This window comes from Esox lucius, chromosome 1 (genome assembly GCF_011004845.1).
Source record: "Esox lucius isolate fEsoLuc1 chromosome 1, fEsoLuc1.pri, whole genome shotgun sequence".
NCBI classification, from domain to species: Eukaryota; Metazoa; Chordata; class Actinopteri; order Esociformes; family Esocidae; genus Esox; species Esox lucius.
The window spans coordinates 25,240,204-25,257,500 of NC_047569.1; the positions used below are offsets into that span (position 1 = coordinate 25,240,204).

The 17,297-nt window shown below is 36.7% G+C and overlaps 2 protein-coding genes across 5 annotated transcripts in view; one reads left to right on the forward strand and one right to left on the reverse strand.

The window, feature by feature from the left end:
- Positions 1–251, reverse strand: part of ift80 (intraflagellar transport 80 homolog (Chlamydomonas)) — a 91,135-nt gene extending 90,884 nt beyond the window's left edge. The window contains exon 1 of one of the 2 annotated variants that reach the window (XM_010900543.3): positions 46–251. Coding sequence is in view for 1 of the 2 variants with exons in the window: in XM_020046884.2 (XP_019902443.1) it covers positions 46–106 (61 nt within the window). In the remaining variant the exon portion in view is untranslated. The remainder of the gene's footprint in view (positions 1–45) is intronic. The other variant, XM_020046884.2, reaches the window with a different exon arrangement.
- A 293-nt stretch (positions 252–544) lies between these two features.
- The window catches only part of smc4 (structural maintenance of chromosomes 4), a 38,950-nt gene continuing 22,197 nt past the window's right edge, over positions 545–17,297 (forward strand). The window contains exons 1-7 of one of the 3 annotated variants that reach the window (XM_010901001.4): positions 545–750; positions 2,615–2,766; positions 3,611–3,801; positions 4,359–4,550; positions 7,133–7,309; positions 14,701–14,865; positions 17,005–17,132. In XM_010901001.4, the coding sequence (XP_010899303.2) occupies positions 2,625–2,766; positions 3,611–3,801; positions 4,359–4,550; positions 7,133–7,309; positions 14,701–14,865; positions 17,005–17,132 (995 nt within the window). In that variant the 5' untranslated portion in view covers positions 545–750; positions 2,615–2,624. Of the gene's footprint in view, positions 751–2,614; positions 2,767–2,875; positions 3,007–3,610; positions 3,802–4,358; positions 4,551–7,132; positions 7,310–14,700; positions 14,866–17,004; positions 17,133–17,297 lie in introns of those variants that run through there. The other 2 variants (XM_010900916.4, XM_010901085.4) reach the window with 2 other exon arrangements.

Sequence of the window (17,297 nt, forward strand, 5' to 3'; positions counted from 1 at the left end):
ATATAGAATCATAGAGTAAAGCTAAAAAACTGGTCTGGAACTTACCTCGAATGTGTGAATAACTCTCGCGAGAGTTGATAGTGATTGCTTCCTTGACAACAAACATTGAAAGATAACCTCTCTTGAGCAGATAAACACTTTAGTTGATAAGTATAAATCTATTCTTATAAAGTAAAATATTCTACTATTCAGTTAATACAATCCAAATGCATGTATCGATACGGTTTCAACAACACCGCCAACTCTTATGTCCACGCTACATCACGATTGTGTCTAAGCAACACTGTCCATACGTCACGGGTGCGTTCTATTTTCAAAAATTATTTTACAATTTTATGAAAATGTCCAACATCTTTAGTCGTATAGTTTTCATATAAGTTATAATGTTGTAATTGAATCCCTAAAACTTAAGTATGTTCATTGTTTCTCAAAACTAGACTTGGCATAGACCCCTTTTTTGAATTTCTAGTTTTTTTTTTTGACCGATAAGGTTCCATGGTGCCTTGCGTCAGTATGTAACGAATTTTGGTTCGACAGAAGAGTTTAGGCGCCATTTACGAGTGAGAGTTTGCAGCGAGATACAAGTAGCTTACGGTTTGCGATGACACGGGGTTGACTTGTATGCACACTTTTATTATTTATCTCCTCGATATCAAGACATTTTGCAATTTATTTTGAAAATATAGCCAAGGTGATAGCTACACAGGTAATTATTACATCAAAAGACATTCATCGGTATCCCAGTTCAAGGTAACGTTAAAACTAACATCAGAGATCAGAGCTAGCTACTACTGTACTGAAGTTACATAGTTCGGTTGACAACACGACAGCTGAAGTTACATGTACATTCAAAACGTTAACTATAAATCTTAACATACCACAAATGTGGTTACGTTTTGCAGGTTTACTGTACTGTAATGTGGTTGGTTAGGTGCGTTAGGATAATCAGACGAGCGCTTTATCTTTTTAACTCTACAGTCAGTAGTACCAGCTATTTTCTTCTTAACTAGCTAATGACATGTGTTATTTGCAACACATCAAATTAGCTATTGTAAAAGTGTTACGGGTTACCCAGCTATGGTTAACCAATGCCAATACGCTAATATTAGTTAACGTTAGTCTGACCTGTAGTTATCTTGTAACTAAGTAGTGACGTTAGCTATTGTACTGGTATCCCCAGTTAATTTGTGTAACAGTAACTATTCTAACTACCTGGGTTCGTAACTAATTAGCATGGTAATGTTAACGAGCCTAAATACAGTACAGTATAATTAGCGACTAAAGTCACATTTACAAGCGGTCTTACATCACGATACTGTAATTCATGGTCAAGTTGCTACAGTACTAGCTGGGAAATCATGAAAAAGTTAGCATAATGTTAGCTTACCAAGGTGATAGAATAACGTTGGCTAAGTAGCCTGATGTACATTAATGTCTGTAATTGCTTATATTGGTTAGTATTATGGACATTTCCGTTGTCTTTTCAGTTCATTTGGGGGCGTTTATATTGGTTTATTATTGTACCTAGCTCTAAAGTTAGATTGCACCATCATCAACCTGAAATCTCAAGCAGCCCTAACGGTACGTGGGTACTAGCTCCTACCGTAGTTAAGCCAGCCAGGAATGTGGACAAGTGATATGATGCATACCGATAGCTAGCTTACCAAGAAAAATAGTGTTTTAACCACAAAAACCGCAAGGGAAAGTTTTGTATACGCAGGTGACTTCATTACATTTATTCACTCAATGACGGTATAGATTGTTGCAAACGGATTTAAATATTCAGTATTATTCAAGTGGATAAACGAAACTTGACACTTGACTTTCTGGAGGTAGTTCTTAATTTCTCTATTAACTGGTGGGGCCTACATGGCACTCATAACGTAAACCCTGACTCTGATGGGCTTCTTGAAGGGGTAATTTGCTAATTCAACTCCGCCGTTTGCTGACTAACTAGCTCGTTCTATGTATCATTTGCTTTACTTTTTCGCTTCGCTGGGCGTTACTGACAGATTGTAACGTCACCATTTTTGTCCGTCTTTAAGTTACTAGCACTTGACCGGGAAACACTGTTATCGGTTCATTTCTCGATACTTGACTCAGTGAAAACCGATGCCAGTTAGCGTAGACCAATATTTATAGAGAAGTGATCTAATTTCTAAACAAAAATGTTTTATACCCGAGTGACATTGCAAATTCGTAACAAATTAATATTCTCTAGGTACTGCCGTTATGGTTGCATATGAGCCCAGTTCACATTATTACACTTCTAAGTGTCAAAACGAAACATTTAGCAAATCAACTATAATGTTAGATCGGATTCGTTCTATTAAGCCGTTCTTGCTGACCGTTTGCAGTTTTATAATGGTCGGGTAATCGAGATATGACCCGAACTTCCGAAGTGAAGTTTTTCGCTCTGCATAAGGACGTCGCGATAGCTGTGTTTGATAAAATGCCAGATTGTGATGTGAAAATGACGGAGGGGGGTAAAAGGGTGCTTCACGTAGACTATCAATTATGGAGAAGTAAGATTGACAAGCGAAAACAACAATACTGGATTAAACATTTATACCGCTATTGGATTCTACTTTTACTATCTGAATGATTTCTTTAGATTTTAAATTATGCCATCCAAAACGTCGAAAAGCTCAACCGCTTCCAAGCCAAAAGGGAAAGGGTCGCAGCCTCGGGATGACTCCGAAGACGAGTTGGACGTACCCCCTAAAGAAGCGAGCTCCAATGGCCAAGAGGCACCGCCAACAAATGGTAAGTAACAAAGGATGTTTTGGTGTCTGCATCAAAATAAGTTGCGCGTCTGCTTAATGACGAAGTGTTTTGTTGACTGTAGGAGCGTGGTGTTTGAGTAGTTGCCTTAATTCATAACACGTAGCTTGCTGGCTAGTTTGTTCAACGTGAGCGAGGCAGCAATAAACGTCTCTTGTGATTTTTGAGATTATTATGATGGTGGCGTGTGCGCGTTTGTATCCAGCCTGCACAACCAGCGAGGTAATTTATTTGAGTGTGAATGCCTTTAAAACGATTCGGTGTTTGTGCTTGATTTTCAATGTTTTGGTTTATTTGAAGTTGACTTTGTCTGAAAATAATAACAATTTCTGACGAGTTGTCTACTCTTGATTTTTGATTTAGCACATTGTGGTTGGAGCGTTTGTTGGCATAACTATTGTCACGGTTTTCTTTTGTAGTAACTGCAACCATAGACTTGAGACCAAGCGTTTTTCTCGATGTAAGATGGTACCATTAATTGGTATGCATTTGTAGAAAGGGTACAGTTAGATTTTTTTGTTTTGACATCTGTTACGATCTAGAGCAAAGGACGTGGATGTTCGAAGTACTATGAACGTTTGTTGTCGTTATTGTCCATATTGTGCAAAGTGTGTTGAAGCGTATCTTTGAGTGTTCGAAAGCATTTTACTTAAAAGTGCGAGTAAACGTCCGCTCTTCCTCTTGAGTCTTTGTTCTCCTATGACTAGCTCTATAGTGGTTATGGTTTGTTTGTTTGTTTTTACTTCACCACCCCTCCCCCATTCACCAATGTCTCCACCTGAAATGAATCGCACCAAGGAATAAAAAGTTCAACTCTTTGCCCTAGATCCGTCTCCCGGGGAGAGTGCGGAGGCGGTTGATAATAGATGTTTGGAGGAGATTCTCGGTAGCATCCCTCCACCCCCGCCCCCAGCAATGACCAATGAACCGGGCGCTCCTCGCCTAATGATAACGCATATAGTTAATCAGAACTTCAAATCATATGCTGGCGAGCAGATTCTGGGCCCTTTCCATAAGGTACGAAAAACATACCAACTCTAATTATGGTTTTATTGTTTTATAATAATCGCCTCAGTATGGGGTGTTGTCCATTTCCTTTACTCTTGTATATATGTGTATCTCAAGTGACAAGTGTTTCAATAGTTATTTAATTGTTGTTGATTATTTTGTTTATTTTATCAGATTTAACAGATCAGGTCTTTTTAGTATCTCACTCCTTCGTTTTGGTATTTTCTGTGTCTGTGTGTGTGTGTGTCTGTGTGTGTGTGTGTGTGTGTGTGTGTGTGTGTCTGTTACACTAGTGATCTAGCTGTCTTGTCCTCAAAAAATTTGAAAATTGATTTTGAACTAACGTTTCACATTTTCTTAATCATCTTAATTGAAGCATAGTTACAGGTGCAGTGAAATACAGTATTTTAAATACACCCACTAAGGTTAATTGGCAACCATTTTTATCCTGTAGACTTCTAGTTATTAAAAGGGATCAGAAGTTGGATTCATAATACATTTACTGCTTTATTAACTAAGTACATTTGTATTTTCTACCCCTCCTTTCTCTTTTCTCTCTTCCCCAGCGCTTTTCCTGTATCATTGGTCCAAATGGCAGTGGGAAGTCCAACGTGATAGATTCAATGCTCTTTGTGTTTGGCTATAGGGCTCAAAAAATCAGATCCAAAAAACTCTCTGTGCTGATTCACAGTTCTGACCAGCACACTGGTGTGCAGAGCTGCACTGTGGAAGTGCATTTTCAGAAAATTATTGACAAGGTAACCACACACTCTTAACACACACATTCTGAGCTGTACCAATAAATAAGAGTTGGGTAACTGGACATGAATGTAGGAATTTTTTCATATAATTCTGTGTTTAGTAATTTAAGTGTCTATACAATTAATTGTATTCATTTGTTATAGTAATTTCACTAAAAAAAATGGAAAAAAACAATCACTTGGAAATATTTATATTTGGAGTCTTTAGAAACTAAAAGGGGTGCTTTTTTAATTGTTTTGCGGTTAACCCTGTGATGCCCAAGCGTGAATCCAAATGAGTAAGACAATGTCACCCTTCAGAAATGTTCCAATAATAAAAATGTTATTTGAAATACAGGTTTATAGAGAATATTTATTTATTAAGGCATTAGTAGTAGGAAAGTTTTGTTGTGGAGTATTTCCCGCAACAACAAAAATCACATCAACAAAGTTTAAAATTGTTGAAATAATGGAAGGTAGTGCCTTCACCTGATACTAGGAAATATTTTCTGAAATGGCAAAATTGATAGGCTTGTTATTTTTTTTTTTTAAAAGATCAAGTTGTTTCATTATATATAAGCTTGTCCTGCTTTTAATAATGTAAAATGAGTGATTATGAAATGGCAGTGTTTTGACTTCAAAAACCGCTTGCAGAGGGAACATCAAAGTTAGTCCTGAAGTACACTTTTGCCCGAATTTACATTATTCTCTATCAACATGTGACATGTTTTCTCGGTTCAGCAAAAAAAAAAATGTATGTGCTATTGCAACATTTACAAAATTAGCTCTGGCTTAAAATGTTTATTTTCACTGCATTTAAAAAAAGATAGGAAAACATTTGAAGCCATGGTGTAGGACACCAATTTGAGCTCAGAAGTGTAGTGTTGATGTTATTATGGTGTCAATGGCTTCTGATGCTAAAATTATATTTAAACAACAACTATTACTGAGATATTGTATATTTAATATTTTACATTATCATCAGAATTCCGGATATGTTAATTGAATGCAGAGTTTGGAAAGTATCCCTCGCAAAGAAACGAGTTGTTCCCCAGCCGTGTGCAGTAAACATTTGGAAATGTATAGTTTGATTGAAATTGTAACCTCCTTCAAATATTTTTCATCTCCTGTTTTTTTTTTTTTTAACTCTTGATATAGCAATGTTAAAACTACCCTATTTACCTGTTGCTTATATCCTTGCGCCTGCATTAAATGTGTTTATATAGATATATGATAGCGTATAGGAGTGCTCCCGATGTTTTCAGTTTGCAGCATCAGCCCATGATAGCCTTACAACATTTTCCTTTTTTTTCCAAAATATTCACATGGCTGTTGATGGTATTATTTTATAAATGTTAATGTTTCATAGCAGGAATGCATATGAACTGCTCATAGTCTGCTACTACACCAGCAATTGGCTTGACTTTTAGGTTGCCTATTAGCCTAGGCTGATATTGCTATAAAACAATTCTTAGCCCATTCTAGGTCACTAAACATAAATTGCTGCTGTAAATGATTAGTAGTAAATGTTTTTATACTTTGCATTTTACCCAATGATGGTATCTCTAAATTATGCATATGAAAATATTAAAAGCCTGATGCTCACTTCTAGAGTTGTGTGTATAGCTCGGTATTCCTTTTGTCCTATCTAAGCTTCATGGAGAACACCACTATTAATGCCCAGCATACTATTAGACCGAATAGTGAGTTTTGCTGCCTCAAAAATAGAAAGTTTAAATGTAGAAATTACTACATATGACCAGCTATCATTTGCAGCTTGCACAAATGTGACCACATCCAAGCAGGGACTGGCCAGGAGTGTAATTTCCTCATCTCCAATGTGTGCTGACTAATGTACCTGCACACTTTTGTTGATTTAGGCCTAGAGCTGATTTTACTGATTATTATATTTATTTGACAGGATTTTAGGGTTAGTTTAAGAGTAAAGCAGTGTAGTGGGTTAAAATATGCTGTTGATTTGATACACGTCTGCCATAGTTCATGCTTTTGGCCTGCGGTCTACTTTTCTGCATGTTGTAACTGCTATTCCAAATAAAGTTTATTACATTGTCATCTAATTGGACAACTCATTGATTTTGCACCTAAAATAAAGGAATATTACACCTTAAATTTCTCCAACACATCACGCATGCATGAATGCTTACTGTTATGCTTCTCTACAAACTCAAAACAGTGATAACTCATGTTATTTGCTGATGTAAATAATCAGACTGTTATGGAGTACATATTTTGTAGTTATTCTTTTTAGTAGCAGAAAAAGATTGTTCTACTACTGTGTTTGTGAGGAAATAAAAATTGGCATTTTGTCCAAAATGTCTTCACAGCGCCCCATTTCAAGTAAATTATATGTGGGTGTTTTCTAGCACAGCATTTATTACCTTTTCCAATGTTGGTTTACTGTAATCAAAAATATGGTAGCTTTGTAGACTGTTTTCACCAAATGATTGGTGTGAGTATTCACTTTCATATGTTTGCATGGTTACTTGCCTATCCTTGGGAGACTTGTATTGCCAAGCATGACCTTTTTTTGTCCTTTATGCTGAGACTGGATCTAACCTGTTGTTTCTTGTGCCCCTCAGGAAGGAGATGAGTACGAAGTCATCCCCAACAGCAAGTTCTGTGTTTCCAGAACTGCCAACAAAGACAATTCCTCATCCTACCACATCAACAGCAAGAAGGCAACATTCAAAGATGTGGGAACTCTACTGCGTAGCCATGGCATTGACCTGGACCACAATAGATTTCTTATTTTACAGGTAAGTCGTTTATTATATTTACTTCTGTTTTCTTTTGTGTGAACCTTCCTTGTTTCTATCATCTCATACTGTCAAACCTTTGCCACATAAGATATAAACTCTTCCTCAAATAGAAGAAAATGAATCCATCCAATGCTATGCCTGTGTGAGTGAGTGGCTTGTGTGAAAATAATTTGTTTTAAAAGGCCTTGTACTGCTATAGCAGCGCATCATGGTTTGAAACAATGTTGAAAATGTGCGAACCATCATTTGCTGCTTTAGTATTTCAAGGAAAATCTGACCTTCTCCTGGGTTTGTATGTTATGGGTGAATAGAGAAGGATGTCAGTATCCCTGCCCCCTTTACCTGCCACGCTATAGCAGCATGTAAATATTGGCGTGAGAATACAGATCCCAACCCCAATATTGGCTGTGCTGCTTCAGTGTGGCAGGATCAAGCATCCACTCTTCATATCTATTTAATTGCATGATTGTTTTTATTTTGCATTTTACCTGAGTATCTTTCATGGAATATCATTTCTTATTTGTTTATTGTAAGACATTTAATTGGTTTTGAGGTCATAAGCCACATTTTGCTGGCCGTAATACAAATCGTAGAATTATTTGTATATTTAATACATTTTTTTTTTTTAACATTCCTGTAGTGTTCAGCTTTATGAAGACTACTTCATGGGTTGTTTGAAGTGGGTGTTTGCACAATTCTTGAAGTTTAGATGACTAATAATGATATATTTAAGCTGCAAGGCACAAGGGGGTGTGTTATATTGGCCATTTACCAGAATCTCCAGAGGTGTCTTAATGCTTTTATAAACTAGTTACCAATACATTTTAAATAGTGAAAATGTATATTGCCATACCTGAGGAATATGGTTTCATATGTTAGAGCTTTCAGCCATTCAGCATGCAGCAACCACCTTGTTTATTTACAGTTGTTCTGAAGCAACATCTAGCTGACATCTAATTTGATAGTTCTGCCAGACTGTTTCCCCTTATGAATTAAGTTAATAAATGCATTATATTAATACAAAGGCACTAGTTACATTTAACATTCTCCTACAAACTGTATTTCTTTGTTGACCTCATTAAATATAAACCTTTCATTAATTAGTTTTTGGATTTGGTGAGATGTGTAGCAAAATAAGTTGTTTTGGTTGTAAAAGTTTTGTCAACTGGTCTTTATTTTTAAATATAAGTTCCCAAATATTAAGTTACTGAGAAAGGTGACAGTGGGAAAGATGATGGCATGGTCCTTAAATAATAGTGGGCAAGACTCCCATGCAGATGAGGCAAATGTGCCTGGAGGTGCTGCAACCTCGCAGGTGGATGGTTTAAAAATAAACGCAGTCAGGTTAAAAGCAACCCTGCCCGTTCTTTCAAGCTAATTCATATATTCAATATCACACTAACATTTAACCTTTACTGGTTAGTTTTCAGAAGGCAGCAGTTGACAGTGATTATGGCATCTGACTACTAACCAATGGGTTGCTCGGTCAAATCTCAAGCTGTCAAGTAGGATTTATTTTTTCTCCACAAAATTTCCAGTAGAATGTCACTGTATGCCGAATGCCTAAAATATAATGTTTTAAATTAGAAAACTTGGTTGCGGTTATGGCGTGCTTATTTCAGTGCATGCTTACACAATTCATATTTGAATTAATGCTGGCAAAGAACGGGCAGAGTTTCTTTAACATGGGCGGAGTTGCTTGAAGATCAGTCTGTGAGGCTGCAGTGCCATCCAGAAACATTTGAGGGCACCTTTCTCATGTGGGTGAGTCAGATCTATGCCGCAGCGCTGTGTGTGAGTAAGAGGTAGCGGTTGGACCACTACATCACCCCAAATCACGATTGCTGATCTTTAAAATATTTTTTTTTTTTAAGATGCATGTATACTTCATTGGGTAGTGCCAGATAAAGGAAGCAGTTGTTGCTGCAAGAGCACTGGGTCAGATTGAAGTTGCTCAAATGATACTAAACATCGTTTTATATTGGAAATGTCAGGCACAAGCAGATTTAATTCAACAAGTTCTTTCTGCAATGGTAAAGTCTGCTGATTCAGGCACAAATCAGACATGTGTTTTGTGAGTCATAAAAAATGTTACATAATACAACTGCTCTTGTTGACCAATCAGTCAACAAATCGACTAAATGGGATAAGCTGTAGTTTCAAATGTTTTTTTGCCATCCATTGTGTTGTCGTTGATGTCGAGTTTTTGATGTTGATTTTTACAAGGGTCCCAGGGCTTTTAGAAATCTGATCTTCCCCATAACATCTAAGATCAAACACAATATTTTACAAGGCCCCCCAGCCTGGGCAATAAGTCCATCAAGCAATGTTTAAATTAATTTGCATTGAGACAAACAACTTGTGTCCCCTTCCCCTAGTAACTAGTGGCAATGACTTCCTAATTGGCAGGCATGGCCCACCTTTACTCTGTTCTTCTCCTACCCTTCATAGCTGTGTGTATAAAATGTAACTGCAGTGTAATCCGCACAATTTGAATTCACAGCCATGCCTAAAACTTGTGTTTTGGTGCACCAACCACTGACCGGTAGATTATGATTGCCAGGGAAAATAATCTTCTCAAGGTTTCCTAAGAAATAATCTAGTATATAACTCAATTTCCTTATGTTTTTTGTGATTTTTCTTCATGTGGAGAAATAAAGCCAGTTAGGGACTCAAACCCTTGTCCATGTGACTGCCATTATGCTATTTTGGTCCTCTGTATAAGACATTGTACAATTCTTAGTATTGGGACAATTCTAAAAGCTACTAAGACTAATGTTTTCCCTGATATGGTATTGCCAGACAAAAGGCTACACAACTTGTTTTTGAGTTGATCACCAATATTTATAAAAGGAAGTGGTGCCAGACATTTACTAGAGGAGATCACTCATTCTAAAAATCTGTATTAAATACAGTCCATTAATTATAATGTTATACAAAAATTATTTAGGCAAGTAAATGTTGCTGAAAGAGAATTTTAATTGCATCAGGTTATGTATTGTATATTTTAAATATACAAATGCTGTTTTTAATCTCCATTTTGTCCTTCAGTGATGTTTTATCACTTGTTTGTTATTGTTTAGCAACAAAAATGCCTTTTTAATATTTAAGTGATTTATTTCTGTGTGAAAGAAAGCAAAAGTTTAACAAACAGCATAAACCCTTTTGAATGTTAATAAAATAGAACTTTCAGTTTTACAGAATTGAAATCACAGTAGTGAGTTTTGTTGTCAACTGAATGTATGTTCTGACAACCCGTATTCAAGGGAAAAGCCTTTAACTACCACTCAAAGTTAATAGGGTTTTCCTTTTGAAAACCAGTTTGTCTATTAAATAAATGTTTTATCCCTCCAAATTTTCCAAATTAAAGGAGACATTTGTTATTTCGACCCTCTGAAGTCTACACTGGGAATAGAAGAAACATATTTACCACTATAGATAGGCTTTTGCAATTACAATTAACTACATAATTAGCTAGTTTGGAAATCTAGCTAACGTGATATAATGTGTTTCAGAATTCCCATTTTATAATCTACCCTCTCATGTCCAATGTTAAACACATGACAGTGAAAGCTTACCAGCTTTAGCTTCAGGAGCTAACTAAATAATAACTAGTTTGGCTCCCTAGCTATTACAATACAACATGTAGTTTTAAATTTCCGTTTTTACAACATATCCTGCTCATGGTATAATTTTTTTTTATACCTATCATAGACTAGTAGCAGTAGCAGCTCCTATAGTACATTAGCTGTGTAGCCTTCAAAATAAATGTCCCACATGCTACTTGGAAGCATAGATGACATGTCTAAGACAAACATGTTTTTTCGAGTCTGTATCAGCCCTTTTATTTTTCCATTAATGGCAGCGTGTATATTTCTTTTTCAATCTACTAAGTGTATATTTCGTATCTTTGGTACCCAAATATTTTAACAAACATTTTGGTAAGTACTCCATTTCTAAGAACTTCTTTCCCCAATACCATTTTATAATAAATTAGTTGTATTTTGGTATAATTATATTTTCTTTTATATGGTGAAATTCTTGGCTCCTTTTAAGTGTGTTCATGTGATTGAGGTCAATCAAAAAAAAAACTCTACAAAAGTATTTGCGGTAGATTTGTCGCTTTCTTGTCTGCTATTTTGGAGAAAAGTGATTACTGATAGTCCTATTGTGCAGACATTATCCTGGCAACGTTGCCATCAAACATCATTATGGAAAAGCAGATTCTGAAACTCAGCCAGATGTTTTGAGCTAGATAGTGGACAAAAATGGTTATACAATATAATTTAATTCCAAATAAAGATGTTTTGATTCAGAAAAGTGAAATCATTAATGAGTTACATTAATTGGAAAATAATAGACTAATAATGATTGCTGAATGACAAACCAGAAATTTGCTTTAATGTTTACACTTTAGAACAGATGCAGAGTTTAGTGCATGGTTTACATGGTTGGCAGTAGCCCCATACTCACAGTGCATGTCTTACTCAAATTCTTAAGATTACTATGAATTACTATATTACTATACTGTGTCAGAATGAGTTAAGAGACTTCATGCATATGTCATGGGGAATGCATATTTAGCAAAAAAAAAAATGTTTCCTCATTGCATGATTTTGGTGACCTTTGTCAGAACCAATTAAGAAGATCATAACTATCATTAATAGCAATATCAGCACCACACCTGCTCCTGTTATTGCATTTGACAGGGAGGTGAGAGCGAGACAGCCATACAAACGCCTTGTGTAGAGCAGGGATGGAACGTTTTGCTAAAATGTAATGTTTTTCTTTTGTAGTATCGTAATGATCACTTCCAGTAACATACATTTCTTTCAACCACGTAAGAATCTTAAAGGGGCACTGTGTAGAATTCTGCCTCTAAATAATAACGCTCATGTTAAAAAACGAGACCGGGATAGTATTAGCTAGTCCAGGGTGGTTTAGGATGGGAAGGTTAGTTCTAAAGTGTCTAAAGCGAGTATAAGGAGATTATAAGTCAGTGCCAACCACTCAACCAACTGGCGCAAAACTTAGTGTCGGATATCTCAGGCACTCAAATCTATTCTGTAGAAAACGATCATTTGAAACATAAACTACAGAGGTCTACTATGCATTTGTGCTAGTAGTACATCTAAAACATTGCATTGCCTGTTAATTCATTAATTCCTTAAGACGCGACATTCTGTTGTGTGGGACTTCAATTTAGCAGCGGTTATATTTCTAAAGGGGAAACACTGTTTTAAATCTCACCTGAGATTATTTGGCAGTGGAATCCAATGTGACCGCCTCATTTTGAAGTGCTTCTCTAGAGACATATTTTACCATATTCCCGATTTGCTATGCTTTTATCAAAAATCACAATTTTCAATGCAGCAACAAATACCAGCAGATTCCTCAGCTTGAAGGAAAGCATAACATCTAGCTATCAACACAAGCGGAGCGATGCACATCAGAATTGCCGTGTTTATTTTCATCTGCCTGTGGCTATACGCAGCTCATTCTTGAGTTGGTTGCTTGCAACATTTGTATTTCACACATTTATTATGGGCGGGAAGCTTTAAAAAGAAACCGGGACAGTGGACATGTTAACATTCATACACAATCCTTAAAACAAACTCTGCTATGGTATATGCTGATAGGTTGGCATACCTTGTCAGAGATGGTGAAATTATGGCACTGATTTTGAAAATATGACTGATCGTGCAAAGCAACTCTTTTTTTTAAGGAGAGTGATCATATGAAGCCATTTATCGCATAGTTGTTTGGCTCCTTTTTAAATCATAATGATAACAGAAATCACCCAAACGGCTCTGAGCAAAAGTTTACATGGCCTTGTTGCAGACATACAAGGTGACACACAGGTGAAAATGGCAATTAAAAGATAAATTTTTCACACCTGTGGCTTTTTAAATTGCGATTAGTGTCTGTGTATAAACAGTCAATGAGTTCTCATGTAGATTCACTGAGCTGGTTAGATACTGAGCCATGGGGAGCAGAAAAGAACTGTCAAAAGACTTGCATAACAAGGTAATGGAACTTTATAAAGATGGAAACGGACATAAAAACCCTTGCAAATGCCAGTCAGTACTGTTCAATCACTTATTAAGAAGCGGAAAATTCTGGGGTCTCTTGATACCCAGCCAAGGACAGGTAGACCATGAAAGATTTCAGCCAAAACTGCCAAAAGAATTTTTCAGGATACAATGGAAAAACCCACAGGTAACCTCAGGTGAAATATAGTTGGCAAAAAACTGGTGGTTTCAAGGAGCATGATACTTGAACAAAAAATTAGCTGCATCGTCGAGTTGCCATAAAGAAGCCTTTACTGTGCAAATGCCACACAGGCCTGGTTACAATATGCCCAACAACACCTTGACATGCCTTATAGCTTCTGGCACCCTAACAAAATAGAGCTTATTGGTCACAACTAAAGGGGTATACACCGTATTAAGAACTATGCAGACTTTTGAACAGGGGTCAGTTCATTTTTTTCTTTGTTGTCATGTTTTGTTTTATGATTGTGCCCTTCTGTTATAACCTACGGTTAAATGTGAATCCCATAAGAGATCAAAGATGTTTTGTCTGTTCGCTTATGTTTTCTTTACAAATGATACATATTACCAATTCTCCAAGGGTATGCAAACATCTTTAATCACAGTGCAGTTTTAACATGCTTTTCCCCCCATCCATAGCGTTTCATACTTTTCAACAACTTATTTTTTATAAATGAGCTTTAAGATACATTATGTATGTGATACATGGATTGGATTCACGAGTGCTCTAAAAGGGTAAGCCTCCGTTTTGTAGAAATGAAATCACGTAGTTGGTCGATCTCCATTACATCTATCTGTGTTGAAGCGCAATGCTAAACCTCCCTGCTGTTTTGGTCCTGTGGCCACCATGCTGCAAGTGTGAAGGCAACAATGCATGTGCTGTGTGACTGAGTGGGAGGTCTTTCATCTTCCTTATCTCTAACTTGCAATGCTGAATCTGTTAAAGATGGAAACACAAAGCCAACATTAAAATCTTCAGATTGTCAAGATTATCATTCTTATTTGTGCTTTGATCTACAACTCTTTTAAAATGAGCATTGAAATATTCCATATGTTTCAAAGGCAATTTGAATACTCCAATGCTCTATCCATTTCATCAAATACATTTTAGCTTACACTCAATTGTGATTGTGACGAGATTACATGTTGAACATAATTTCAGGTGTTCGTTTTTTCCCCCTCTTCATTGCCTTTCACTGACTTTGAAGGTCTTGGCATCACACTAAAGTTGGTTGTCTTAAAAAGTGTGTGCTTGTGCGCCTCAAGGTGAGAAGCTGCAGTATTAAAACAGTCTGTGTTCTTATTTGTGCGCCTCCCTCACTGTGCCCTGGTTAGGGTGAGGTGGAGCAGATAGCCATGATGAAGCCAAAGGGGCAGACGGAGCATGATGAGGGTATGCTGGAATATTTGGAAGACATCATTGGCTCCTGTCGTCTGAAGCAGCCTATTCATACCCTGAGCCGCCGTGTGGAGCTCCTCAATGAGCAGAGGGGAGAGAAGGTGAGATGGGTCTCTTCATTGTATTCTCAAAGTCTTCTTGAAATAGTTTTACTCGTTTCCCCTCACATTGAGCCTAATGGGTTGTATTAAGTTGGCGTGGGCTATTTCATTATGAAATTTCTATGGCATTCTTGATCCTGGGCAGGCTAACGTCCCTTGGCCTGACACCTGTCTCTCGTTTAAAGCAGCAAAGTATCCCCACACACCATTACGCACATCACTGTGTCTTTTTATTTTTATTTTTTTTATTTGCTGTGCCAAAAACAATTGCAATGTCATCAGTTATTTTGAATTCTGTAAGAAATAAGGTCATGATCCCAATGATATTTATGGCATGTAATGAACAGCTGGATTTGATTTGAAATGTTAGTAAAGATAAGTGTGAAATTTGTATATTTGTTAACATTGTAGGGGCAAATTTGAAAACCCATTTGTGTGATTAAACTGACCGGTTTAGTAATTCTTGTGGCCTACCCTGTTGCATTGCCAGTTAGGTCTATTTGCAGAAACATTTACTGTAATAAATTGATAAGACTTTTTAGAACTTAATATATTTATGAATTGTATTTTTTTAGTTTACCATTATCTAACTAGGCAATTAACTTTCTTGCTCAGGGACAGAACGACACAGCTTTTTACTTTGGTGGTTGGGGGATTGGAACCAGTGACCAAAAGAGCCATAGTCAGATGTTGGGCTGAATTGTTGTTATTATTATAGTATTATAATCAAAATTGTGATATGGGCATGTGCATTATTTTAATCAGGGAACTTGGTTTTCAGTTTAAAATATTGATGCATTTGACATGCCAAGCGAGCCGTCAGGCACGTTTTGTTTGTCCGGAATGACTTAATGACAATGCTCCATCAAAATTGCAGTACACCAGTGGGGGTCAAGTGACGTTGTTATTCATAGACGCCAGTCTCTCATAGCGGTTTCAGAAATATGTTTGTATTTTCAAAAGCTAGCCCAACCCTTAATGGCATTCAACATCGTGCAGAAGTGGTAGCTGTAGACTATGCGATATAGGCCACATGGAAAGCGATGGAAATATAATTTGTGCGAAGTCTCCATATTGGAGACTTGGTCTTTAAGTTTCTTGGCTATTAACATAGTTTTGTTCACATACTTGATGGTTTTTCAATGTTAGATTCACACTACAACTGCAATCAAAAGAAGTCTGCTTTAAGCCCAGTGATATAGGCAGCATGGTTAGGGTTAATAACCACATGGTTATTAAGAGGTTCACAGCTTGGTTATTAAGAGTTTCTGCTTCAAGGTAGCTTCCTGTAAAACATATGCTACTTGATACAGGATAACTTTTTTCCCCCAAGGGTCGAAAACGTTTGCCTATCTCGCCTCCTGGCCAACTGCACAAATGCCTTCACATTGAATGAGTATATTGGCTACTACAATGTTTTACATTTGTCTTCAAATTGGTAGCCTAGTAAGTGTTATATGTTTCAAATGAACTTAATTTTAACAAGTTCTATTGTTAGCACATTTATTTAGGCTATTATTTCTACAGTCTCATGTTTACTGCCGAGTGTTTGAAAATTGCAGGTTGTTAGTGTAATCTCAAATCGGTATTTTATCTAAATTATGAAGCAAATAAAAAAATAAACCACTAGGACACCTTGCCCAAACCAATATTATGGATTAAAGAATTTAGGTTGTTCTGTGGAAAATGACTGGTGATTAATGATTTTTGACTGTTTCGTTCATGTTGCTTTTCAGTACATAACGCTGTAAAAGAACATTGCAAGGCATGTCTACTCTTATTGCCACAGAGTTGATCTCATGGCTCTATGCACTGTAGCATCTTCTCCCACTGTATGACATTCCTTCCTAGGGATTGTGTCTCTTTTTGCCCTGAATGTCTTAATCACATCGCATTCACCTTTTATCTGACTAATAATGGAATGTTGATTGTTTTACTAATTACGAATTAACCCCAGCCTCTAAAGATTCATTTGACATTTGGGAAAGCTTGATTTGGGTTTATTAATGTCATTGTCAATCACAGTGCAAATAAAATGTCGAAGCACCTGAGGATCAAATAAATATGTTCAGATATTTTTTGTAGTGTTGGTCTTGAATGACACATCTGTGGAGATGCTTTAGCCTGTTTGTGTTTCAGCTGAACAGGGTGAAGATGGTGGAGAAGGAGAAAACTGCTTTGGAGGGAGAGAAGAATACAGCTGTGGAGTTCCTTTCGCTAGAGAATGATATCTTCAAACACAAGAGCCAGCTCTGCCAGTACTATGTGTGAGTATTTCCACAACACAGTGGTTTGATGTGTTTTTGGTACCAAGATATGGTACTGATATAATCACGGTTGAGTGGTTGGTGTAATTAAGATTTTATTTGGATTCCCATTAGCTATTGGAAAAACCGCAGCAGTAGCAGGTCTTCCTGGGCTCCACAGTTAAC